The sequence below is a fragment of the Nyctereutes procyonoides genome, unplaced genomic scaffold, assembly GCF_905146905.1.
Source record: "Nyctereutes procyonoides isolate TBG_1078 unplaced genomic scaffold, NYPRO_anot_genome, whole genome shotgun sequence".
NCBI classification, from domain to species: domain Eukaryota; kingdom Metazoa; phylum Chordata; class Mammalia; order Carnivora; family Canidae; genus Nyctereutes; species Nyctereutes procyonoides.
In genome coordinates this window covers 10,807,059-10,834,950 of record NW_026575031.1, presented here as the reverse complement: position 1 = coordinate 10,834,950, position 27,892 = coordinate 10,807,059, and the positions used below count along the sequence as shown (strand labels likewise).

General features: G+C 41.0%; 1 protein-coding gene across 1 annotated transcript; it reads right to left on the bottom strand.

Moving 5' to 3' along the window:
• Window positions 1-171: 171 nt before the first annotated feature.
• Window positions 172-24,297, bottom strand: EIF3J (eukaryotic translation initiation factor 3 subunit J). The gene is made up of 8 exons (XM_055316868.1): window positions 24,146-24,297; window positions 23,955-24,058; window positions 12,462-12,516; window positions 11,899-11,990; window positions 5,828-5,942; window positions 3,339-3,500; window positions 1,557-1,630; window positions 172-1,257 (listed from the first exon to the last, which is right to left on the bottom strand). Exons 1-8 carry the CDS (start codon window positions 24,195-24,197, stop codon window positions 1,126-1,128), a joined length of 786 nt encoding a protein of 261 aa, XP_055172843.1. The 5' UTR covers window positions 24,198-24,297; the 3' UTR covers window positions 172-1,125.
• Window positions 24,298-27,892: the final 3,595 nt, after the last annotated feature.

Here is a 27,892-nt window from a genome sequence, read left to right as displayed (position 1 = left end):
CCTTTGTTGCTCTAGGGTGACACTATTCAAAGCCTGGCATGTCATTTTTTTCTTAAAGCTGTAGCTTCTTGTCAGGCATTATTTATTAAGCTTTATAAGTATACAGAGAACTCTAGTCCCAAGAGCCGTGTTCTATATTCTCCAAAAATACCTCTTGGGAGTTAACACAAATTTTAAGTCCTCACAATAGTGATTTTATTAAATTAGTTGCTTTATAAAACATTGCAGATGTCATAATTGTTAACATAACAATTTACCAAACTGTAGTCAACTGGTGCAGTTTGCTGAGCATGTTTTATAAAGGAAAGCAAATGCCAAAACCCTGTTAAAGTTGTTCAACTGCAGCTGAGGAGAACAAAGGAGAATTGTTTCTCAGACACTTAAATCAGGGAAAGAAAACAGGTAAAGAGCTTCCCTCCCCCATGTGAAGCACTCTGTCAGCAGAACGGTCTGATAAATAGAAAGTAGACAGTCTATGCACTTGAGAGATTCCACAAGTTGTAATGCAACACAACGGAGAGGTTTACCTTCTTCAGCTTCAAAGTTGGAGGGTTTTGGTCATTTTAATTTTTAAATATCAAGCTAGTGCTTTTCAGCCGTTTTATCTTCACTCTGAGATAAGCAGTCTTCTTCACAATGTAATTTAATATCCTCACGCTCAATTTTAAGACACAGCAATTTTAATACTAGGTGCACACCTCATGCCCTTGCTGCAAACTGCTTTTCTTGACAAGTTATGAAGTAGTTCAAGGAGGTATGGTTAAGGCTGTATTACTGAATGGTGCTGGTAAATACTACACAATTTTTGTCATGTTGCAACCTTTGTTTCCAAGTCAGTGACTGCTGCTATGGAATCAGATAGCAACAATGACAACATTATTAGGTTTGTTTTTTTAAACTATGATTTAGTAGCAACTGAGGTTCCCAATTTTAACCCCTTGGCAGCAAGATCCAAGTTCCCTCATTCGCACATTAGCACCTAAGTGTCAAGGGGTTAAATAACCAGCACAAAAGATACTGCACTTCTGATTGTAGCATTTGGCAGAACTGAAAGGAAAGGAAGTTGTGCTACATGTTGAAGGGATTGTGGGCAACAGAAAGAAGACACCAGGAGAAGAGAAAATGTCACATGAAGTCTTCATAGTCTTGTACATATCCTCCGTCATAGCCGCCATAATCTGCCAGATCGTCTTTCATGGTGGCCTTTAATCCCCCTCCAGGGACCACACCTTTCTTCTTCTTTTTGGCTTTGCTTTGCTGAAGATAAAAAAAGTTTTAATTCATGAGACTACCTACTATGGGCACCTTTTCTGGTACAGAAACTCTCAGACCCCAAAGCCTCTGGTACCAAAAAAGCTTCAGTTCTCAAAGGGAGATCTCAGACCTAACCCAGGGAAATCGCTACTAATTCCAAAAAGAAAACAAAAGGATGGTAATGGCACTCACACTCCTGGCGCTCTGTTCCAGTTTAGCTTTAGTTCAGGCTCCTACGACACTCGAAACTATTATGCCAACGCCCCATTCTCAAATAATTTCCCTCACATGCTTGCTCTTACCTTTTCTTGCTTTTGTTTTTCACTGCAAAGCACGGTCAATGAATTGGTAATCTTTTTCAAGTCATCAATTTCCACTAAAAAAAAAAACAAAAAACAAAAAAAAATCTAATTTGGCCATCATTAACTCCAGTAACTGAAAAGGCTATGAATTTGTCCTGTTAAACATAAGACGGTGGGCAGCCTGGTGGCTCAGCGGTTTGGCGCTGCCTTTAGCCCAGGGCCTGATCCTAGAGACCCAGGATCAAGTCCCACGTCGGGCTCCCTGCATGGAGCCTGCTTCTCCTTCTCTCTGCCTCTCTCTGTGTGTCTCTCATGAATAAATAAATAAAATCTTAAAAAAAAAAAAAACAAAAACATAAGATGGTAAAGAATCATTCTGGGGATGCCTGGGTGGCTCAGTGGTTGGGCGTCTGCGTTCAGCTCAGAGTGTGATCCTGGAGTCCCGGGATCAAGTCCCACATCGGGCTCCCTGAAGGGATCCTGCTTCTCCCTCTTCCTCTATTTCTGTACCCCCCCACCATGAATAAATAAAATCTTTTAAAAACATAAAGAAAAATGGCAAACTTAGGAACAAAAATTTCTTTGTAGTGACCTGTGATAACCAAGACACCACTGTTAACGGAAGAGAAACTACAAGTGTCTTTAGAGCTCTCACAATGCTCCCTACCATACTTCCTTACTCAATTTACACAAGCAAAAGAAGACACATGGAGGATTAACCAGGCCTTTCCACAACACATCCTCAATGCACAGTGAGAAGTGGCTGAATGAACGTGGTACAATTCTTTTTTTTTTTTTTTTTTACGTGGTACAATTCTTAAATTACAAATGACAACTCTTGGGCAGCCCGGGTGGCTCAGCGGTTTAGCACCACCTGGGATCGACTCCCACTTCAGGCTCCCTGCATGGAGCCTGCTTCTCCCTCTACCTGTGTCTCTGCCTCTCTCTCTCTCATGAATAAATAAATAAATAAAATCTAAAAAAAAAAAAAAAAAAAGACAACTCTTCACCCCTTCTCCATTTTCTACCACAGAACCAGAATGAAGAGTCAGTGTCTCAGAAATGTAAGTGTCCTACTAGAAAAGAAGCCTGTTTATGGGAGAACACACCCTTTCATCCTTACAAAAATATCAAGCTGGAAACAGACAACAGTTTTTAGCTATCAAAAAAGTGTTTCAGTTTTGGTTAGAGAGCACCTTCACAAATGAAACTGTAAGTTCATTGTATAGAATTCCTTTTTCTCAATCTTAAAAACAGTCCCTTCCATAATTAGTGCCACACCACCCCTGGTTTTTAACTCCCACACACCCTGCCTCTGAAATGCATGACTCTTCTTAGGGCACGCACCACACCCACAGACCCAGAGAACAGGTAGCAGCAATATTGAGCAACTTAAACCTAGTCACAGGCTTCCTTGTTTGTAAAATGAACAGATACTAGTTGTGGTCTCGCTCTGCATTAAAATCCCATATGCTCAGGGATCATTTTCCCAAAAAGACACTTCCTAGTCTTTTAAAGATATAATTAGGTAAAAGAATAAGCTAGTGTTTTATTAGCTGCTGGGTCAGCAAAGCTCAGTTGTCCCTTTTGGGAAGCCATTATAAAAACATTAAAAAGGCAGCCTCAAAAAAACAAAACCACTCACACTCACTATTTGCAGAACATTCCCAAGGTAACTTCTAAAAAGCAAATCCTAAGTTTATTATAGAATGCAAAAAAAAAAAAAAAAGTCAACTTCCATCCTCCTGAGTACGAATCCAACGACAGATTAGAAATACTTACATGAAATACACACATCTCGAACTAAGGCTTCCAAAAAACTGGCATAATATAGTGACTTTTCATATTGTGTAATTTTATCTTTTAGTAACTTCCCAAACTCTGTGAAGTCATCTCTTGAAGATGGGTTCATAGCATCTATTCCATAAACTGTATTATTAACACCTACAAGAGAAGAGGGAACACTAAAAATTCTAGATTTTTTTTCAAGTTTATAAACCAGTTAGTTAGCTGAACAACCCTGTTACTTCACGCTATAGCACAGGTTCTTAACCTAGATCCACTGAAGCGCTTGGACAGCATTCAGGAAGTCTGTGAATTTAGATCAGAAAAGCAGTTGAGCCTCTGCCCCTGGCCCAGGGCGTGATCCTGGAGTCCCGGGATCGAGTCCCACGTCGGGATCCCTGCAGGAAGTCTGCTTCTCCCTCTGCCTGTGTCTCTGCCTCTCTCTCTCTTTGTCTCTCATGAATAAATAAATAAAATCTTTAAAGAAAAAAAAAATTTACAGGGATGCCTGGGTGGCTCAACGGTTGAGCATCTGCCTATGGCTCAGGGTCTGATCCTGGAGTCCTGGGATGGGTCCCACATTGGGCTCCCTGGATGGAGCCTGCTTCTCTCTCTCCCTATGTCTCTGCCTTTCTCTCTCTCTCATGAATAAATAAAATCTTAAAAAAAAAATTTACAGCTTTATTTTCACTAACCTCTAATTTATCATTTCCTTCCATTTTCATTACAGGCAACAAATCACAGTGATATTAGCAAAACCTGTTATCAGTAAAGATTTTCATATCACATTACAGTTGTAATTACCATGAAATACTGTTTTTAAATTATATTACTTATTAACCTGCCACTAGATCTTATTTAATGCATTAATAAAGGAGCACATTACTGAATCAAGTTATTTTAATATTTTGATATCCATTTCAATATAAAAGTAAAATCCTGTGTGTTTTATTCATTTAAAAACATTAAATTGGAAGAGACCCACAGTCTTCAGCAGACCACTGAAGGAGCCCCTGGTATAAAAGGGATTTTATTTAAAGTGACTTAGAAGTTATTTAAAGTATAGCTCTAAGAATAGCCCACAGTAAAGTGCGAAGAGAAGGAAAAAGCAAAAAAAAAAAAAAAGAAAGAAAAGAAAAGAAATAGTTCCTGAGAAAGTATCCAGCTAACTGACTCCAGAGGCTAATAAGCAGGGGTAAACCATGTGTCAAATCCCAATAGAAAAATTAATCTAGCCTAAAAGGATTCTAGGCTAAGAGACAGTACATTCTGTATCCTCTTCAACACTAAATTAGTTAACAATACCACTGATGCAGTATTTTAGTATGAGAAACACAACATTAAAATCCTATTAACCAAATGATGCCTGTATGAATGCATGTTTTTGCCTTGTAATCTGTAATTGTGGTCCCATATTAGAATTTATAGGTACCATGTAAACTCTTCTCTTTAATAAACACATGGGTGGCTTTTACCATCCTATGAAGACACTGGATAATGGCTGTATGCTCTGTAATGAGATGAGTGCAGTTAAGACATGCCAAGCACACACCAGTGCACAGGAGAATCACAGCAACTCTAGATTACTAGCAACTCGTACAGAGAGAAAAATCACACCTTCCACAGAAGGGAGAATGATCATTATGGCCCACTTGATCCATTTTAGAAAAGAAGGATAGCCTCGACGGGATGGGCACTGGGTGTTATACTGTATGTTGGCAAATTGAATTTTAGAAAATTTTAAATTAAAAAAAAAAAAAGGAAGGATGGGGGAAAAAGTCAAGATAACCTAGATCCTTCTTAGCTCTAGGTTTCAATTTCAAAGTTATTTAATTGTTTCAACATGATCTTCTACTCTGATAAGTACTCAATAGGTAATGACAACAATGAGCTTAAACAAAGTGAGAGCTTTAAACTATTCCTCTGGTCATGTTTCTTACTTTATTTACCCTTTACCCCTGGAACACTCTGAACTTACCTATCTATAGGACCCTGAACATGTCTTTTATATCATGTACCAACCACAGCTGCAGGGATGGCACATAGAAATAGAAGCCCTCCAATGACAGGGGATGGAGAAGGCCAAAAAGAGTCACAAAGAAATAACCCTGAGCAAAGGCACAGCCTTATAAGTCAGTCCAATATTTAAACCTCAAAGCTACAGGTCTCACATTTCATCCAATTCATCCAGCTGATAAATGTATTTAAAGCAGCAGTATACTTATTTTGGGTCCAATCACTTATCTTAATAATTTTTTACTTGATACTCATAATTATTCAAAACCCTAAGCACGTTTTTCACTCTAAGCAATGAAATCTCAAATATAAATATTAAAAACTCCTTTCTAGTATCTAAGTTAGCCAGTATTGTATTATTTCAAAAAAGGAAGTGTCTTCTAAACTTTCATAACTAGGAACATTTTCACAATATTCACCTGGAACTTCAATATTTCACTGCAATCACCTTCTCAACCCCGCCCACTTACCAAAAGTTTCTTTTGCTAATTCAAGGTCTGACTCTTCCTGTAATTTCTTTAGCCTCAGTTTATCTGCTAATAGTTCTTCTGGTGTTAGCACTTTAGGTTCTTCAGGCTCTTCTAACTAAAATGAGACAAAAAGGAAGTTTTAAAACATCTGGCATTGTGATGGACCAGTACATTTTTGTATTGCTAATATTTTTATTAAACATATATAAATAGGGACGCCTGGATGGCTCAGTGGTTGAGTGTCTGCCTTTGGATCAGGGCGTGATCCCAGGGTTCTGGGATCGAGTCCCATATCGGGCTCCCCGCAAGGAGCCTGCTTCTCCCTCTGCCTGTGTCTCTGCCTCTCTCTCTGTGTCTCTCATGAATAAATAAATTTTAAAAAATAAAAGATGGAACTGATATTATAGAAAAGGGAAAACCTGTACATTCATATCTGCTACTAAAGACTGTATTTTGAAATAACCTTTCTAGGGCAACTTAGTAAGATGTATGAGTCTTAAAATACTTTTATTTGGAATCAAAGAATTCCACTTCTAGTTATTTACCATTAGAAACCAAAGATGCATACAAACATTTAGCCACAAGGGTGTCCAATGGAGTATTACTTATAATTTCAAATACATTTAGAGACAACCCAAATTTCAACAGAATGTTTAAATATGACAAAACAGATGATCCTCAAATAACATAAGTTTGAACTACATGGGTCTACTTATTCACAGATTTTTTTTTCAATAAAATTTGAAAGAAATAATAAGCAGGAGGGAGAAAGGGAGATAGATCTGAAGTACACTCCGCACTCAGCATGGAGCCCAACACGGGGCTGGATCTCATGATCCTGAGATCATACCTGAGCTGAAACCAAGAGTCCAGTCCAACATTTAACCAGCTGTACCACCTAGGCTCCCCATCTTTATGATTTTATAACATTTCCCCCCTCTATTTTACTTTATTGGAAGAATACAGTATATAATACAACTACAAAATTATGTGTTGACTATTTATATGTTAGCAGTAAGGCTTCTGATCAAGAATACACTATCATGGGATCCCTGGGTGGCGCAGTGGTTTAGCGCCTGCCTTTGGCCCAGGGCGTGATCCTGGAGACCCGGGATCGAATCCCACGTTGGGCTCCCGGTGCATGGAGCCAGCTTCTCCCTCTGCCTATATCTCTGCCTCTCTCCCTCTCTCTCTCTCTCTCTCTGTGACTATCATAAATAAATAAAAATTAAAAAAAAAAAAAAATACACTATCATGCGCACCCCAGGTGGCTCAGTGGTTTAGCGCCGCTTCAGTCCAGGGCCTGATCCTGGAGACCAGGGATCGAGTCCCCCATCAGGCTCCCTGCATAGAGCCTGTCCCTCCCTGTGTCTCTGCCTCTCTCTCTCTCTTTCTCATTGAATAAATAAATAAAATTTAAAAAAAGAATACGCTATCAGTACTTAAGTTTCGGGGGAGTCAAATTTGTATGTGGATTTTTTTGACTGTGCAAGGAGTCAGCACCTTAACCCTCATATTGTTCAAAAGTCAGCTATACTATGTAGACATAAAAAAAATGTCTTTTTCCAAAGAATCATAAAAAGAACTTATCTTTTTATATTTGTTACCATTACAAAAGTAACACATTGTCATTTGTTAACAAATTTAAACACATACCATGGAAGTTGTCACTTATTTCCCAGTCCTACTCCTCTCAGATGACTGTTAACATCTTTATACTGTGATATTTCCTATAACAAATGCATTATTTTACTATAAAGGAAAGTCTGTGACAGTATTTACTGAAGTGGGGAAAAAAGTAAAGGAAGCTTGTGCCATTTGTGATCATCCATGTCTATGCAGTTTGCAAATTCTGATTCAGAAGTCTAGTTCTGTAATACATAGCATTCTGTTTCTCATGGAGAAGATGAAATGAGAAACGTCATTATGCCAAGTTAAAGAAATCTCAGAATACTTTCTTGAAAAAGGGAAATATCTTGACTTAACCATCTTAGTAGATCTGGACATCATGAAGGATCTCCTGCATCAAAAGTGAATATACTGAATACACTATCAAACTAAGGTTTCTTTACACTGAAGACTAATACCAAGACACAACAAAAGCAGTATAAATTTCAACTTCAATGACCAAGAAAAATCTAATCAAGATGGCTTCTTAGACTGAGTTATAAGATCCTATTGCTTGTCCTGATCATAGAAACACACATGTAGCTATTTTTAGATACACAAATATAAATTATTGAAAAGTATCTAAAATGTTCCCGACTGGAGGAAACAGGCACTTTCATACATTGTTGGCAAATGCAAACTGGTACAACCCCATACAGAGGCCATTTTGTGAACATTTATCAAGACCACAAATATGATTTGCCTTTTGATCCAGCAATATCTCGCCTGGGAATTTATCCTGCATATATGACTACACCCATTAGAAATGACCCACATGGGATGCCTGGGTGGCTCAGTGGTTGAGCATCTACCTTCGGCTCAGGGAATGATCCTGGAGTCCTGGGACCAAGTCCCGCATCGGGCTCCCCACAGGGAGCCTGCTTCTCCCTCTGCCTGTGTGTGTGTGTCTCTCTCTCTGTGTCTCTCATGTATAAATAAATAAAACCTTACAAAAAAATGACACACACATATGGTTATTCATAGAAGCACTGTTCATCAAGTAAAGGACTGGAAGAAAAAAATCTAGCTGTCCACCACTAGAAGACTGGTGAAATAAAATATGGTGCATCTAGGCAATGGAATACCATACAGCTACCAAAAAAAAAAAAATGAATAAACCAAAAACTAATGAAAATGGTTTATTATAGAGGGTGACAGGGAACAAGATGGAGAGGCTAGAACAGGAATGGATGTGTAAGACTTTTCTGAGTGTACCATTTTGGTGTAGTTTTGACTTCTGAACACATTTCATGTTTAAAAAAATAAAAAAAAAAACTTTAAAATGAAAACAAATGACTCTAAAATGTATATTAAAATACACAGGGGGGGCAGCCCTGGTGGCACAACACCTTGGCGCCATCTGCAGCCCGGAGTGTGATCCTGGAGACCCAGGATCGAGTCCCACATCGGGCTCCCTGCATGGAGCCTGCTTCTCCCTCTGCCTGTGTCGTTGCCTCTCTCTCTGTGTCTCTATGAACAAATAAATAAATAAAATCTTTAAAAAAATAAATAAATAAAATAGAATACACAGGGGAAATAATACAAATGACTTTAGAACCCAGGATGTAATTCTACATCCTTAGTAGGATATATTCTAAGCCCAAAAAGAACTGCAAGGAAATCCTAAACTTTATTCAGTAGCTTTATGTTACTGGTATCATAGAAAAGCAAATAAACAATTGCATTATTATACCAGTATTTTCATAATAAAAGAAAACGTCAATATGAACTAATGCTTACACAACACAATGCTTATACAACACATACACACAACACAACACATTTCTAGCTTCACCCATTAAAAAAAGGTCTAGAAGGCAAGGCCACCTCAGTAACACTGAGTAACTACTAGCAACTAAATTTGGCCCCTATCATTTCCAACTAAAAAGAACCATAAAGAAGTAACTGATTCAAGGCCTAAAGAGAATTTACCAGGTGAGCCCAACACTTCTTATTCTGCCAGAAAGCAAGGAAGTTTTCAAAGACTAATGGGACTCTGTGTAAAAAAAAAAAAAGAAGAAGAAGAAGATTGGGACATCTTAAAGGGTTTCCTACTGGCCAAAGCTGGGACAATTTGAGCATCCAAAAAATAATTACTGTATCAAAGTAAAACACAATAAATTTATAAAAATCTGTAAATCCATAAATTCACTCAGAAAAAAAAAACCTACAAAAATTCCTCATTTTTCACCATTGAAGTTATGATTACACTCTCTCCTTACTCTGAAAAACTGGCAATTAAACGAAAACAATTGGGACGCCTGGTTGGCTCGGTGGTTAAGCGTCTGCCTTCAGCTCAGGGCGTGATCCCGGAATCCCAAGATCCAGTCCCACATCAGGCTCCCTGCATGGAGCCTGCTTCTCCCTCTGCCTGTGTCTCTGCCTCTCTCTCTCTCTCTGTCTTTCATGAATAAATAAATAAAATCTTATAAACAAAACAATTAAGTTTTTACTCTTTCAGCACAAAGCATATCCAGAGTAACCAAAAGCAAAGAAAGAAGAAAAAAAAAAAGCCAGCCAATAACAAATGGAAGAGAAGTCATAGGATGAAAAAAATCACCATTCTGCAATCCCTAATTAGACAACAATCATCATTAACACTAAACAAACTGGTGAGAGGTTGACATGAAACAAGGATTAGGCTGTTACCACCTTAACCCACTGATCAACTTTAGCATCACTAATAATAGGACACACATGATGTGACTCCTGGTGTGATGTGATACAATATACAGCACACAGCATGACCTCTGAAGTATTCCAATTAGAAATGTTTAATCTGAATTTGGAAGTCAAATCTGAGAAGTCAAACTTTTAGACTTATCTGCCAAGTTACAGAAAATTCCAAATATAAGTAATCAGACAAATCAAGAAGGTGGGATGTTTTATAAAACAAAGGGGCTCCTCTCTTCAATAAGTCAATGTTATCTTAAAGAGAGAGAAAGACACCCCAGGGAACTTAGGATATCTTAACCACCTAATGCAATGCAAAGTCCTTGTCTGAACAAACCATACATAAAAGACATTTGGAGACAATAAGGAAAATGCATATAAACTAAATACTAGGGCAGCCCGGGTGGCTCAGGCGATTAGCGCTGCCTTTGGCCGGGGCGTGATCCTGGGGAGCCGGGACAGAGTCCCACATCAGGCCCCCTGCATGGAGCCTGCTTCACCCTCTGCCTGTGTCTGTGTCTCTGTCTCTCTCTCTCTGTGTCTCTCATGAATAAATAAATAAAATCTTTAAAAAAATTAAAATTAAATAAACTGAGTACTAGAGGATATTAAAAAATTATTATTCACTCTAATAGGTACGTAATCATGTAAGAAATAGCCTTGCTTTTTCAGAGATGCATACTTAAGTATTTAAAGGTAAAATGCATAATGTCTGTTGTGGACTTGATTATATTTTAACAACAAAAGAGATGAAGCAAATATGGCAAATATTAGCAACTGTTAAATTTAGGAGACACAGATGATTATTCATTTTCTCTATTTTTACGTTTGAAATTTTTTTTTTTAATTTTTTTTAAATTTTTTTTATTTTTACGATAGTCATACAGAGAGAGAGAGAGGCAGAGACACAGGCAGAGGGAGAAGCAGGCTCCATGCACAGGGAGCCTGACGTGGGATTCGATCCCGGGTCTCCAGGATCGCGCCCTGGGCCAAAGGCAGGCGCCAAACCGCTGCGCCACCCAGGGATCCCACGTTTGAAATTTTTAATGAAAAGCAGAAAAAAAAACTAAAAAGCTCTCTATGATGATATGAAAAGATCTCCATGATATACTAAAGCAAGGTGAAAACTATAAAAGTAAAAAAACTTAAGAAAAGCAAGGAATAAGAATATATAGTTATATCCAAAGACACCTCCGCGATGCAAGAAACCAATATTCACTTAGGAGACAGAGGGAGAAAAAAACAGGATGTTGGGAGTTCTTAATACTGTTTTGACTTTTGAATCATGTAAATGTACTTTCTATTTAAAAAATTAATATAGAAAAAAAATTAATATAGTATTCCTGATCTTCCTCCAAGTAATCAGGAACACCTACATAGTACATGGCGGAGAAATGGTTACTTTTTTGTATTTTCCTCAATATGTACAACTGCAATTAATCACAACTACAAAGAACTGCAGGGACTGGCAAAAATCACTGATGGCAGTACTACACAATCATGACTGTTCCTGAACATTTTTGGAAATTTAAAAGGCATTCTAATACATAAAGCTTCCAGGTTAGCTTTCTGCAAAACCACAAATTCAGTTTGGGGATTCACTTGGTGGATAGTATCCATGGAGTCTTTACAAAGCCCTTCAGATTGCGATGTAATATTTGCTGTCTATTAAGACACTGTACCACTACTGATGTGAGAATTCTTTATTGCAGGAAACGAATGGTACTTACCCTCTTTTTAATTTCTTCTTGCCTTTTCTTCTGTTGCCGTTCTTTCTCTTTTATTTTCTCTGCTATTTTTTTCTTTTCTGAAATTTTTACTTCTGAAAGAAATGTTTTAATCACAGTTATCCTATTTTCCAGTTTATGGATAAGACAGATATATAATACTTGTATACTTCAAGAGACCAAACTTCTCCCAGCTCCAGTTTCATATGGTGACTTACTGGCAAATAAGAATGGGAAAGTTCTGGGACTCTTCCTTTCTCCTCTCTGATCTGATTCCTAGGACCCAAACACCTCCCTTCCTATTTCCCTAGCACTTGCAGCAGGATTTAGTGAGGTCACACAACCTACTCTCTCCTGTCAGCAGCGCTCCAAACAGAAAGCAGTAGGTAGTATCCAATATGATTATGATTTGAGGGGAAAGAAGGGAATAAAGAACAGGAGAATGTTTGGCTTCTAAACACCAAAATTCTCAATTTTGTGAGCTAGATTCTATCATATGTCTTAACATAAGCACTACATGCTCACCAAGACAGAAAACCAAAAATAAAGGAACCCCAGTGGCTCACCTGGTTTTACTTCTGCTTCCTCTTTTTTTTCATCATCATCATCATCCCAGTTATCCTAAAGAAAAGGATCTCTATTAATAATTCTTGCATAGGATGCCTGGGTGGCTCAGCAGTTGAGTGTCTGCCTTTGGTTCAGGGCACGATCCCGGAGGCCTGGGATCAAGTCCCGCATCGAGCTCTCTGCATGGAGCCTGCTTCTCCCTCTGCCTACCCCTCAGCCTCTCCCTCTGTATATCTCATGAATAAATTATTTTAAATAATAATAATTCTTGCATATTTACTTTTCCATGTACACCTTATTATCAGCTTGTCTAACTCCATAGAAACAAGTTTATTAGTATTTTTTTGATATTGCATTAAAAATTATTAATGTTGGGAGAACACACATCTTCATGTTGTTGAGCCACCCTAGCCAAGGAAAAGGTCTGTCCTTCCATTTGTTCAACTCTACTTCTGTGTCTTTCAAGTAAAGTTTTAAAGTTTCTCTCTTAGAGGCGCCTGAATGGCTCAGTTCATTGAGTGTCTACCTTCAGCTTGGGCCATGATCCCAGGGTCCTAGGATGGAGCCCCATGAGGCCACATCTGGCTAACTGCTCAAGGCAGAGCCTGTTTCTCTCTCTTCTCTGCCCCCTCCACCCCTGTGCATGCTCGCTCTCTCTCTCTCATGCTTTCTCTCAAAATAAATAAAATCTTTTTAAAAAGTTTCTCTTTTTACTTTTTAATACCAATTATTTCTTAAAGACTTATTTAGAGGGCAGCCCGGGTGGCTCAGCGGTTTAGTGCCACCTTCAGCCCAGGGCATGATCCTGGAGACCCTGGATCGAGTCCCACGTCAGGCTCCCTGCATGGAGCCTGCTTCTCCCTCTGCCTATGTCTCTGCCTCTCTCTTTCTCTCTCTGTGTCTCTCATGAATAAATAAATAAAATCTTAAACAACAACAAAAAAAGACTTATCTAGAGAGAGAGCAGGAGGAGGGGGAGAGGAAGAATCTCAAGCAGATTCCCGGCTGAGTGCAAGGCCTGAAGCCTCTGATCCTCTGACCTGGAGATTATGATCTGAACTGGAACCAAGAGTCTGACACTCAACCTATCGAGCCATTGTACCCCGCTTCATTACCAATTCTTATGCCACCACAACAGATTTATCAAATTGCACTGGCTAAACCTCTAGTACATTGTGAATGGTAGCAGTGATAATGATCATTGCCTAGTTCTTCTCTTAATGGAAATGCCTCTAGTGTTTCCTCATATAGTGTATGCACCCCAGCACATTTATGCAGTAAAATTTATCAGTATTTTCTTGCCCGCGAATTTCAGGTCAGTTTCTTCCAGAACATACATGCTTTCATTATTTTTTCATTTAGATCTTGGTCCATGTGGAGTTTTCTCTTGTGTGGGATGAAGTAGGAATCTAATCCTCTTTCCAAATGGTTACCCAGCTGTCAGTTACTAAAAAGACCACCTGAGTCCTGTGGCTTACTGTACCCTAAATTTTCACAGGTACTTGGTATATGTCTGCTTTCTATTCCATCCCGCTGTCTATTGTCTCTTCATACATCAATACCATACTGCTTTCATTACTTTATAGTATATTTTTATATAGGCTACGCTTAGTCCCTTCCTTATAGGTTTTCAGTTTTTTAAGTATTTTCCTGGCCATTCTTGCATTTGTTTTTCCATATTAACTTTTATATCAACTTGTCTCATTCTATAAAAAAGCTTCTCAAAAGAAAAAACAAAAAGCTTCTCCGTTAACAAAACACAAGACAACCAAGCCAATACTTACCTTCTCTTAAAGTAATTTGCAGCTGTTTTAAATAAAAAACTGAAAGGCCTTCATATCTTTCCCAAATGTGAAAGTATCCAACATTCTAGTCAATAACTCAATTATTTCAAGTAATATTCCACTCAACATGACCCTGGTTAATGAATTAAATCTATATAATATTTAAACGCAGTATTTAAGAGCAGTCAAGAGCTGATCAATAGCTTCTTGAATCCACTCCCTAACTTGGGCAGGGCACTTTAAGGTGGATCTATACTCTTGTCTTTTCTTTTTTAAAAAATTTATTTAAATTCAATCTGCCAACATATAGCATAACACCCAGTGCTCATCTCATTGTGTGTCCTCCTTAATGCCATCACCCAGTTACCCCATTCCCCCACCCACCTCCCCTTCTGCAACCCTTTGTTTGTTTCCCAGAGTTAGGAGTCTCTCATGGTTTGTCTTCCTAATTTTTCACCCCTCAGTTTCCCCCCTTCCCTTATGGTCCCTTTCACTATTTCTTATATTCCAAATATGAGCAAAACCATATAATTGTCTTTCTTCAACTAACTTATTTCACTCAGCATAATACCCTCCAGTTCCATCTACATCGATGTAAATGGTAAGTGTTCATCCTTTCTGATGGCTGAGTAATATTCCAAATTCTTTATCCATCTATCTGTCGAAGGACATCATAGCTCCTTCCACAGTTTGGCTATTGTGGACACTGCTGCTAGGAACATTGGGGTGCAGGTGTCCCATGGTTTCACTACATCTTGGGGGCAAATACCCAGAAGTGCAATTGCTGGGTCTTAGGGTAGCTTTATTTTTAACTTCTTGAGGAACCTCCAAGCTGTTTCCCAGAGTGGCATCCCCACCAACAGTGCAAAACGGTATCCTTTCTCTATATACTCACCAACATTTGTTGTTTCCTCTCTTGTTAATTTTAGCCATTCTCACTGGTGTAAAGTGGTATCTCATTGTGATTTTGATTTGTATTTCCCTGATGGCAAGTGATGTGGAGCGTTTTTTCATGTGCTTGTTGGCATGTGTAGGTATTCTTTGGAGAAATGTCTGTTCATGTCTTTTGCCCATTTCTTGACTGGGTTGTTTGTTTCTTGGGTGTTGAGTTTTGCAAGTTCTTTACAGATCTTGGATACTAGCCCTTTACCTGATATGTCATTTGCAAATATCTTCTCCCATTATGCAGGTTGTCTTTTAGTTTTACTGACTGGTCCCTTCGTTGTGCAGAAGCTTTTTATCCTGATGAAGTCCCAATGGTTCATTACTGCTTTTGTTTCCCTTGCTTTTATAGATAGGTCTTGTAAGAAGGTGCTGTGGCCAAGTTCAAAAAGGTTGTTGCCTACGTTCTCTAGGATTTTGATGGATTCTTGTCTCACATTTAGATCTTTCAACCATTTTATCTTTGTGTATGATGTAAGAGAATGGTCCAACTCTTGTCTTTTCTATACCTAAGAGAGGCTCTAAATATAAACTGATTATCAAATAATTTTCCAAAGGCTCCACAGACTTAGGATGTTTAATAGGGACAGACACAGCCTTGTATTTTGATAGGGCTTTAATCTATAGGTAGCCTGGCCATTGTCTCAGCAACTACCAGGCACCCTATGACATGCCATTTGAAGCTGAACCACAGATTACAGATGCAAAGCAGGGGGCCCTGATGCCACTGCAAGATGTAGAGGATGACTAATGTGCCTAAGTATGACACCAAGCTTCTGTTTTATAACAAGACAGGTCATAATCTGAATCAATCTAGACATTTAAACTAACCAAGCCTTGACTTTAATAAAAATGTCTAAGTCCACCAAAGGACTAAAAATCCTGATTAAGGCTGCCATACAGTCTGCAAGCAGAATAGAAAATAGTTTGTATGAAAGTAAAATATTTTTATAATCACCTTACCTTGGCAATTTAGCTCAGAGTTCAAGGTTAACAGACTGAAAGCAAACCTGCTAGTCATTGTTTGGACATCTAAGACACAAGAGTTAGAAATTAGAAAGCAGATGTTTGTATAATCTCACTGGTTTGCTTAAGTGCTTGTTATCAATATAGCACAGTACAAAAGGAATCCTAGAGCTAAAAATCAAAAGTAAACACCAGGAGTTTTTGTTGTTGTTTTAATCTTCACAGAACATAGAAAGCTGGGTCTGTGAATAATATTCCACTTAGGCAGTGCTTCAGACAGGAAGACCACTTGTTTACTTGAAAGGGGTACATATTCACCACTTTCTACTAATAATAGTGATGATGACAACAATGATGATGATAAAGCATTTGCCAAATACTTACTTTGTACCAGGCACTGTGCAAAGGGCCTTACATCTAGTAACAGAGTTAACCCTCACAAAAGTTCTGTAAGTAAGGTAGTGTTATCCTCAATTTATAGATAAGAACATTAAGGCCCTGAGATAGCTATCCCAAAATCTCAGTGAAATATAATGAAAGAACTAAACAACAACAACAAATGAAGGGACCAGTTCTAAATGGACCAAAGTTCCTTTATAGTGTCACAGTAAACATAACTTTACACCTGAGTCCTGAATTACATAATAACTCTCTGAGAATTAGGTCTCTCCCACACCAAAATTTGTTCTTTCCATCAGTTCTGGAACGAGTTCCCCTGGAATTGCAGGAAAGCTGATCAAAGAGAAGTGTATGGCACATAGTATCATGTCCAGCTGCAAATCTATCTAACTCAAATTGCCTGTGATGGTTTTCTACTAATTTTAAGAAACTAGTCTAGCAGCCTCTAGTAAGTACTAAGTGGCCAAGACTGGAGAAGTATGGCTAAAACTGAAGAGCTCCATCCTGATACCTCCAACATGAAGACACAAACATCAGAGGAGCATTTCTCAGTTCCCGTTCTCAGTAAAACTTCACCCCCACCCATATCACACCTCCCTCAGTATCTCATTTTTATCAATTCTACCTACCACCTCTATCCCTGTTCCTGGTTTCCCCATCAAAGCATAAACCTTACTCCAGACACTCAAGTTAAACTGTCTCATCAATGCAGACATAATAAGGCTACTTAGAATTCTACCACAGAATGGACTGTAGAAGCAAAAGCAGTGGTTCCTATTAACAAGTCCTGGGAACAGCTATGGCATCTGTTCCTATGTTCATAAAAGAACCATTAAAGGCAAGCCTTGCCTGTCACCCTCACCTCATAGTGCTCAAAACAAGTCTGCCCTGAAGTTTCCGCCATTCTGGGGACAAGTCCCTAAAGAAGGGAGCATAGTGATGTTAACAAAGAGACTGGTCACCCTTCCAAATAGATGTAATCCCAAAAGCAGGTCAGGTAGTTTTCCCCCAAGAACTTAAACTTTTTGTTTCCTTAGTTATAAAATTTGCAAGTGCCTAAAAAATACACATAAGGTAGAATGTTGAAATCTGCCCAATTTTCTGTAAATACTAGGACTTTGTAAATGCTGACAATAAATTCAAATAAAATTCAAAAAAGGTTCTTAGAGGAACAACTAAAATTAACACATTTAAACAGCAAGTAAATCTATAATTTAATAATCTCTAAACGGTTATTTGGTTCCAGAGAATACCTATCAATAACCAAGTAAATTCCTTACCCAATTATTTTTGGTAAGTAATAAATCTTCCAGGTATAATATTCAATTTATCTTCAAAAGAATTACCCTGGTTGCTCTCGTAAAATAGCTAGCTTCCATAAAACAAAAGCAGTATATAAACTACTTACTTATCTATACTCTTCTACAGATACACACCCAACACCATTGGAATAATTTTTCTGAAAGAGATGGCTGCTTTTCAAGTTTAAAACCTGCTTCCCAATTGAACATGACTGAGAACTGAAAACAAAAATTTTAAATCCTGCTTTTTAAAAATTTCTAATAATATAGCCAGTAGTTGGCTAATCTATCATCTTCAAAATGTACAACTACAGAATGTCACATGCAGTGAGAGAACACATTTAGGGCTGAAAATGCTTTCCAACTTAAGCAAGATATATTTATAGATCGTCAAATAGAAGTAGCTTCAAAGGAGAGTAAAATTCTGCCTCATAGAAAGAGTCCATTAATTAACATATACCCATTTACTTTTAAGTAGTTTGGTTTAGATAAAGAATAACCTTTTGCAGGAAAAGAGCCTTCTGCCGAATTTCTGTGAGCTGTACCGACCTGCTCTGAGAGGCCTCAGAACTCTGTAACAGTCTTCTTGCATGGCTAGACTTCCCAGCAAAGTTCAGTTTTTAAAAGAAGCCCAAATGTTCTTCCATCATCTCAGAACTATGCTGGCTTCTGGAAGCCAAGGTACCTGCCTCAATAAATCTACTTCATTTAATTCAATTCATTAAGTTTTTAACATCCTACCATGTATTATGGCTCAGCACTCAGTTGAATTCCATCTCAATGCCTACCTGTCTCATATTTGGAACTGTCATTAATCAATTCTACTTTAAATGCTTAGCTAAAGCAAGATCAAGATACTGAACACTAAACAAATGGCTTATTTAATTCCAGTCACCCATCAAGACAAACATATTAAGTATTTTTCAATAACAAACATGCTTCCTAACTAAAAACTTACTAGTTTATTAAAACTTTCAGGAGGGATCCCTGGGTGGTGCAGCGGTTTGGCGCCTGCCTTTGGCCCAGGGCGCGATCCTGGAGACCCGGGATCGAATCCCACATCGGGCTCCTGGTGCATGGAGCCTGCTTCTCCCTCTGCCTATGTCTCTGCCTCTCTCTCTTTCTCTCTCTGTGACTATCATAAATAAATAAAAATTTTAAAAAAATAATAAAAAATAAAACTTTCAGGAAACTGAAATGATATAATTGAGATTTTCCTCAAAATAATCTGGTTAGGGGAGGAGAAAAGCAAGTGAAGATATAGAAGAAATAAGATCGCTCATAGGTTTATTAAACTTCTCTTTACCTCTGTTTATGTTTGGAATTTTTCATAAGAAGTTACACACACACTTCAAGATACCCATTTCCTGGCAAAATGCCCACCTTCTGAGTATTTCCCAATAATCTCCCATTTCTCTGAAGTAGAGATTCCCTTCTTCAGAAGTGCTATTTCCAATGCTGGAAAAATGTCCTCACTGGGCACCTGAGTGGCTCAGTCAGTTAAGCATCTGCCTTCCGCTCAGGTTGCAATCCCAGGGTCCTGGGATTGAGTTCTGCATAGGGCTGCTTGCTCACCAGGGAGTCCGCTTCTCACTCTGCCCCTCCACGCACATGTTCTCTCCCTCTCTCAATAAATAAATAAAATCTTTTAAAAAGAAAAGAGGGACACCTGGGTGGCTCAAGGGTTGAGTGTCTGCCTTTGGTTCAGGGCGTGATCCTGGAGTCACACGATTGAGTCTCACATCAAGCTCCCTGCATGGAGCCTGCTTCTCCCTCTGCCGGTGTCTCTGCCTCTCTCATAAATGAATAAATAAAATCTTAAAAAAATAAAAAAATAAAAATAAATAAATAAATAAATAAAAAAGAAAAATGTGCTTACTCTGGTAGATTTACTTATTTATTTTAAGATTTTCTATTTATTTATTCATGAGAAACACAGAGAGGGAGACAGCGAGAGGCAGAGCCTCTGGGCTCTGGGCCAAAGGCGGCGCTAAACCGCTGAGCCACCCGGGCTGCCCAATACTCTGGTAGATTTAAACTATTAAGCTGGATAGGATCCTAACAGATGGTTGAATGGGTAGAATGAGACAGGTAGTTTTCAACTAAGTTCATTCTCAGATCTTTTAAAAAAAAAACTCTGTAACAGCATTACAGGAAAAAATGCCAGAGATGTTTGAACACAGCCAGAAGTTTCTTCAATACAATTCTACACACCTTGAATAAATCCAGCTTTTAATCTATTCTATATTGAAATGCTAGGAGACTAGTAAAATGGAATAAAAGTTATATTGCCTCTGTTTGCAGCGGATAGCTAGCTACTCACCTCCTTCTTTGTCACCACAGCCTGTACATCACTCCAGCAATGGGGAAGGAATCCAGTGATATATGCTAAGTGAACAATTCCTCCCACTACCTCTGCATAAGATCAGGATAGTAAGAAAGGTAAAATAAAGCAAGTACAACAGGAGAGTATGCTTCCCAGTTCTCATCTTTTTTTTTTTTTTTTTTTTTAAGGATTTTCTTTTTTAAGTAATCTCTACACTCAACATGGGGCTTGAACTTACAACCCTGAGATAAAGAGTCGCATGTTCTACCAAATGAGCCGCCAGGGATCCCTGGTTCTCATCTTTTTAACTGGGAAGAAGCACAGGCTTCTCTCCTCATGAATATTAACAATTCTACGCTTTCACCTAAATCCATTTCTGTCACTACCAGACAGCTATCTGAAAAGTCTTCAGGGAGGAAGAATGTTATAATGTCTACTGAAAGACAGTAAACTACTGAAGCAAATTACTGTAACAAAGACCTCAGTTTTCTCTTCATATCTCAGGACATTACACATGACACTAAATCTATATTCTTAAAGGTTAAACACTAGATGATGACATAAATCGAAGAACTTACTGTTTCTGAGTATCTTACCTTTGAAGACTTTAAAAAATTCATACATTGTACTATTTAAAGGTTGCGATTATTTGATCTCATGAAAACTAAGCCTTGTTTTCGTATCCTTACAAAAGGATTAAGTACTAAATTATCAGAATTCAGAAATTTGGTATTGACAAAATTCAACTTCTAGATTGGTAAACTCAGCAAAAACTTGCTTGACAACCAAGGTCATTCCATTCAAAACACAAAATTCACAGAAAAATAGCCACTGTGGGGAGAACTTATTCTGGAGCTCAGGAAATCACAAAATGTGGTACAAAATAAACCCCAGATACTAGAGGTAACCGGTATATTTTCCTTTAGCCAGAAAAATTAAGACTACATCTCGATGTAAGAGTATTAACCCTGGAAAAAAAAAAAAAAGAGTATTAACCCTGGGATGCCTGGGTGGCTCAATGGTTAAGGTCTGCCTTCAGCTCAGGGCATGATCCCGGAGTCCCGGGATCAAGTCCCACACTGGGCTCCCTGCATGGAACCTGCTTCTCCCTCTGCCTATGTCTCCGCCTCTCTCTGTGTGTGTCTTTCTCATGAATAATAAAATCTTTAAAAAAAAAAAAAAAAGAGAGAGAGTATTAACATTAACTGCCTCAGAAGTGCTAAGCAACTCTGCTTAATGCTAGACATTAAATCATTTAAGGTGCAAAATAGGGGTGCCTGGGTGGCTCAGTTGGTGTTGGACTCGATTTCGGCTCAGATCATAATCTCAGAGTTGTGAGATCAAGCCCTGTGCCTCAGACTCCGCAATGGGCGTGGAACCTGCTTAAGATTCTCTCTCTCCGGGATCCCTGGGTGGCGCAGCGGTTTGGCGCCTGCCTTTGGCCCAGGGCGCGATCCTGGAGACCCGGGATCGAATCCCACATCGGGCTCCCAGTGCATGGAGCCTGCTTCTCCCTCTGCCTATGTCTCTGCCTCTCTCTCTCTCTCTTTGTGTGACTATCATAAATAAAGTAAAAAAAATTAAAAAAAAAAAAAAAAGATTCTCTCTCTCCGGGACGCCTGGGTGGCTCAGTGGTTGAGTGCCTGCCTTCAGCTCAGGGCGTGATCCTGGAGTACCCGGATCGAGTCCCACATTGGGCTCCCTGCATGGAGCCTGCTTTCTCTCTGCCTGTGTCTCTGCCTCTCTCTGTCTCTGTGTCTCTCATGAATAAATAAATAAATAAAATATTTAAAAAAAAAAGATTCTCCCTCTCCCTCTCCGTACCCTAAGTAAATAAAATGTAAAACAACCCCCCGAAGTTATCTCCTATAATGAAAACTTAGACTGGGAAACTAAAAGGAAAGATTAAAAAACTTGTTTGTGAGAACAAATAGAGAAAATGTCAAGGCAATATAATGTATACCCATGTCTGTCTGATTCCAAAGCCTAAGAATCAAACTACTCCATGAATACCATAACCTGGAAATCTTGAAGAAATTCAAAAGAAACCAACATTTCAACTCAGAAAAAAAATGGACAAGTTGAGTTTTTCTCCAGGATCAACTTCAATGTTTATGTAAAAGAAATAAGATATTTGAATAAAAGAAAAGAATCTGCACTGAAAGAGTGACTGGACAAGATGACCTTTATGGTCTCTTAGCATCTGTAAATCTCAAACTTAGTTACTTCATTTTCTGGTACTTCTTTCCTGATTTATCCCATTTTTTCTTCTCATTTGCTAAATCATTCCCAATTTTCAGAACAGATGTCCTAACTGCTGCATCCAGTAGGCATACAAAAAGTCAAAGGACAAATCTGAACTGAAGGCTCAAAACAGAAAGTCCAAGACAATGCAGGGAAGTAACTAATGTCTTGCAATAAGACTGATACACAATCCATACCCATATATATACAACATGTAAATAGAGCATTTAAGTATCTTCACAAGAGTACTACTCATTTATTAATCTCAATGTATGCAAAGCTCACATTCTCCCTGAACCTCAAGCTTTTCCATAAACTGGACATCTATCTCATTAGACTTTAAGGAGAAAAAGGTAAAATCCAAACAAAAGTAGTATTAAGTTCATAGTGATTGTCTAGCTTAAATTTTTTCAACCCGAGCAGGACTTAACAGGGTTCCCAACATGTACTGAAGGGTAGAAATTAGGAAAGTAAAAAAACATACACTAATTGAATCAAAACCAAAAGGAACTTTTTTCTCAATTCATACAAAACTCTATCTGCAGCAATATATAAAGATTTTGAGAGTTCTGTTAATAAGAATCTTAACATTCTGGGGTTGAGAGGTGTTAGCTACTTAAAAACAAATACACTAGTCATACTGTCATCTGAAGCCATTTGATAAGTCCCCAGGAGTTTTCAAAAACAAAACGTACATCTGGTTTAGATCAACAAAGCACAGGGGAAAAACACCGGCCCCTCCTCTATTCCAACCAGTATTTCCTTAGGAATCATTTGTATGTAGATAAATAACTCACTCTATCAACTGTCCATTTCCAGGTCGCTGTGTGGACTACCTAGGTTTCTGGCCAGTAACTCCTGGCTATCTCAGTACTCGGTTCATCTCTTTACCACAGGGCGGGGGAGGGAAGCCTAAAGTTATTTCACTTTACTGCTTCTGTTGGTCTTGTGTTTTTTTTTTTAAAAAAAAAAAAAAGACTGAAATTAATCCACAGTATTTCATTCATCTAACTGCTCAAACACACTCTACAAATGGGCCTCTGGAAACATAAATGAGTTACTGCCCCGGGGAGATCTGAGCTCAAAAAGGCAGGTGGGTTGCAAGACTTTCCATATGGGATAAACCGTGGGGCTCAACCCCCGACTTCCCGGATCCTTCCGGCGAGCGGCTCCAGACCGCGAAGTTTGCACGTGGGCCGGGCCCTGCTGCTGCTGTCACCTCCCGTCGCCAGTTGGCGGATGGGATCCGGGCCGGGGCGCAGACCCTTGAGAGAGGCTGGGGCCGGGGCCGCCACCGCCCTCTGCGAGGAAGTCCAAAGGGCCACGCTGCTAGACTTCGGCCCATATGGCTGGCGAGCCGGGGAGAGAAGGTCAGCGGGAAGCCCTACGCTTGCGTCTGGACCCGTAGCCCCGCAGGCCCGGGCGGCGCCCCTGGGCCCAGAGTCCACCCGCCCGCCTGTCGACGGGCATCCCCGCCCGCGACAGCGCCAGTCCGCTCCCGCGCCGCCGGGAGCCCCGGCCCGCACCCACCTTGACGTCCTCGTCCTCGTCCTCGCCTTCCCAGCGGTCCCCGCCGGCGGTGCCGCCGCCCCCCACCTTCCGCACCGGGTCTTCCACGGAGAACGTGTCCGCGTCTACGGAAGAGAGCGAGCCGCGTTAGCGCCTGCTTCGGCTTGAGACCAGCGCCGGCCCACGGCCCTGCCCCCGCAACCTCTCCTCACCCCAGGAATCAGAGTCCCCCGCCGCCGCCGCCGCCGCCGCCGCCGCCGCCATCTCGAACCGGGCGTGAGCGTGTGTGAGGGGAGAGCGAGCGAGGAGTTAGCGCGGCGGAGGTGAGTCACTGGCTTTGCTCTCGTTGGCCGGCGCGGGGCAGGCTGGGACCGTGGCTGACTGCGCGCCGGGGCCCAGGCCCCGCCCTCTCCCGAGGAGGTGGCGGGGCGACGCGCGCGCGGGCGGGAGAGGGGCGTGGAAGGCGGCCGCGGCGCCGGAGGCGGCGGGAGGGTGAGAGCGAGGGTTTAGCGCGGCGCGGTGTGGAGAGCGTGGTCTCGGAGGCAGTGGGGCGGGAGGAGAGGAAGCGGCCCGGGGACGGCTGCCCCCGGCTGGGCCCCGGGGAGGAAACAGTGCGAGGAATTAGAAGGGCGGCCCCTTGCCTGGCGCTTGGCCCCCGCCGGCCCCCGCCGGCCCCCGCCGGCCCTCGCCGGCCCTCCCCTGCCAACTCCAGCCCCTCCGCGTGTTCATTTCGGTCGCGGGCTGTGAACGCCACGCCCGCCCGTGGGGGCGGTGGACGGGCGGCCGCGACCCGACCCTCGCAGCCGGGGCCGCGCGCCGGCGGAGAGCACATCTCTGGAAGCCAGCGCGGGCCCGGCGCCGGGGGGGAGCGAGTGCACGGGGCCGCGCTCTGGGCCGCCTTCCCGGCCTGGGTGCTCGAAGTCAGCTCCTGGCACGTTTGCTTCTAGGTAGTCACGAAGGGACCGAAGAGGGCCCCAGAACTCGAGGATTGTCCCTGCTTGGGAGCCGCTTGGGAGCCCCTTGAAGCCAGCACACGATTCTTTCGCAGAGTAATTTCGGAACCTGGTCTGCGCTAGGCCTAACCTCTCGCCTTGTCCTCAACGAGCGCACGATCGAGTAGCCAAGACAGACATGTAAACAAAATTTCGACACAGTGTGATGACTGCAACAACGACAAAAAAAGCATTATGAGGTTAAATGTAAAAAGGTAACTTGAACGGCTGCCCGGCACGGGTAGCGGGAGGATGCTTGAAAGGCTTCCCGGGGCAACTACCACGGAATCCGGAATTTGAAAGACCGAGTGAAATGTGTTTCAGTACGTATCCGGTGGAAGGAATGCTCGGGTCCTCGACCTGACTGGCACAGTCGGGAGATAAGCTGAATAGGGAAACTAATCAAAATAAAGGCTTTCAGCTGGGCTGCACTCTGCCCTTTGGGCCCCTGGGCTCCACTGCAGGGTATTAAGAGGGGAACAGTTCCAGATATTTTGGCTTTCCTTTTGTTAAATTAATGTATGTCTGAATGTGTAATATACCTACATGGTATAAAATTCAAGTTATAAAAGAGCATATACAATAACCAGCCTTTCAATTCTTTCTAGGAACAGCCGTTCCTTGTTTCTTACGTATCCTTTCAGGAAGTCTACAAATACACAATTTTTAAAAGTTTATTTATTTATTTAAGCAATCTCGACACCTGATGTGGGGCTCAACACTCAGGACCTCAAAACTAGGAGTTGCAGGCTCTTCCCACTGAACCAGCCCGGTACCCCTACAAAAACACCTTTTATAAACATGGTCTTTTAAGAGATTTTCTACAGTCCAGTTACTCATAGTTTATTCTTGATCTATAGCAGTACTTGGGAAACATTCAAAATGCGGAATCTCAGGCCCCATCCCAGACCTACTGAATCAGAATCTGCCCTTATACAAGATCTCCAGATGACTCTGCAGGTTAAAGTGTGAGAGGCAAGGATATACAGTCCTCGATTTATAAAGATAGATTAAAAGTAGGCAAGCAGAAGGCAGAGAAAGACTGGAATGCAAGATCCCTAGGGCACAATCTATCTTTTATTCACATTTGTATCTCCAGCATTTGGCACAGTATCTGATACTATAAAGCAACTATTTTATGAATTAATTAAAAGAGAACACAAGTCTAAAATAAGGCAATGGTAACAGAGGAAAGACCTAATCAGCAATATTTAAGGCTCAAAACAATTTTATTGATTGTGATGGTTAATTTTGTGTGTCAGCTTGGCTCAGCCATCATAACCAGTTTTTGGTCAAACACTAGTTGCTGGGCAGCCCTGGTGGCTCAGCGGTTTAGCGCCGCCTGCAGCCCAGGGTGTGATCCTGGAGACCGGGGATCGAGTCCCACGTCAGGATCCCTGCGTGGAGCCTGCTTCTCCCTCTACCTGTGTCTCTGCCTCTTTCTCTCTCTCTCTCTGTTTCTCATGAATAAATAAATAAAATCTTTAAAAAAAAAAAAAAACAACACTAGTTCCTGTGAATACTTGTGTATGATTAACATTTAAATCAGTAAAGTTGGGATCCCTGGGTGGTGCAGCGGTTTGGCACCTGCCTTTGTGGCCCAGGGCGTGATCCTGGAGATTCGGGATCGAATCCCACGTCGGGCTCCAGGCATGGAGCCTGCTTCTCCCTCTGCCTGTGTCTCTGCCTCTCTCTGTGTGTGTGTGTGACTATCATAAATAAATAAAAAAAAAAATTAAAAAAAATAAATCAGTAAAGTTCCAGTAAAGCAGATTTTCCAAAATATGGATGGGTCTTAATCAGGTGAAGGCCTTTAAAAAACACACTGAGAAAAAAGGAATTCTGCCTCCAGACTGCCTTTGGACTCTGCAGTAGCAGCTCTTGCCTGGGTCTCCAGCCTGCTGGCCTGCTCTGCAGATTTCAGAATTGCCAGTTTCTACAATCTGTGAATCAGTTCCTTAAAATCTCTCTCCCCCACCTCCCTCTCTCCACACACACACTATTGGTTCTGTTTCTCTGGGCAATCAATCCCAGAGAAATCCCAGACTCAATCCCAGGTCTCCAGGATCACGCCCTGAGCCGAAGGCAGATGCTCAATTGCTGAGCCACCCAGGCATCCCTCTCCAGGCCCTTCTATGATGACCTCCCAATTGTTTTTGCTTTCCCCCCCACTTTCCCCTCTACAATCCATTCACTACACACCAGGCAGTTTGCTGATTTAAAAATATAAATTGGGGGATCCCTAGGTAGCTCAGCAGTTTAGTGCCTGCCTTCGGCCCAGGGCATGATCCTGGGGTCCCAGAATCAAGTCCCGCATCGGGCTCCCTGCAGGGACCCTGCTTCTCCCTCTGCCTGTGTCTCTGCCTCTCTCTGTGTGTCTCTCATGAATAAATAAAATGTTTTTTAAAAATAAAAATGTAAATCAGAGACGCCTGGGTGGCTCAGTGGTTGACTGCCTTTGGCTCAGGGTGTGATCCTGGAATTCCAGGATTGAGTCCCACACTGGGTTCCCTGCAAGGAGCCTGCTTCTCCCTCTGCCTAGGTTTCTGCTTCTCTCTGTGTCTCTCATGAATAAATAAAATCTAAAAAAAATAAAATAAGATAGAAATGTAAATCAGATTGTGACACCCCTTTCTTCCAGTTCCATTTAGTGGCTTGTTCTTTTTATTATTTATTTATTTAAAAAGATTTTTATGTATTTATTCATGAGAGACAGAAAGAGAGAGAGGCAGAGACAAGCAGGAGAAACAGGCTCATGCAGGGAGCCTGACATGGGACTCGATCCCAGGTCTCCAGGATCAGGCCCTGGGCCGAAGGCAGCGCTAAACCGCTGAGCCACCCAGGCTGCCCTGCTTGTTATTTTTAAATTCCAACTCCTGGGACTCCTGGGTGGTTCTGCAGGTTAGCTCCTGCCTTCAACCCAGGGTGTGATCCTAGAGTCCAGGGATCAAGTCCTGCATTGGGCTC

What these genes read in the sequence shown, in the direction of transcription:
- EIF3J (XM_055316868.1), bottom strand. Translation starts at nt 24,197, where the DNA reads ATGGCGGCGGCGGCGGCGGCGGCGGCGGCGGCGGGGGACTCTGATTCC. An exon ending in AAGAAGAAATTAAAAAGAGG is followed by an intron (nt 5,943 to 11,898) that starts GTAAGTACCATT and finishes GTCTCATTTTAG; the next exon opens with TTAGAAGAGCCTGAAGAACC. An exon ending in ATTAGCAAAAGAAACTTTTG is followed by an intron (nt 3,501 to 5,827) that starts GTAAGTGGGCGG and finishes CTTCTCTTGTAG; the next exon opens with GTGTTAATAATACAGTTTAT.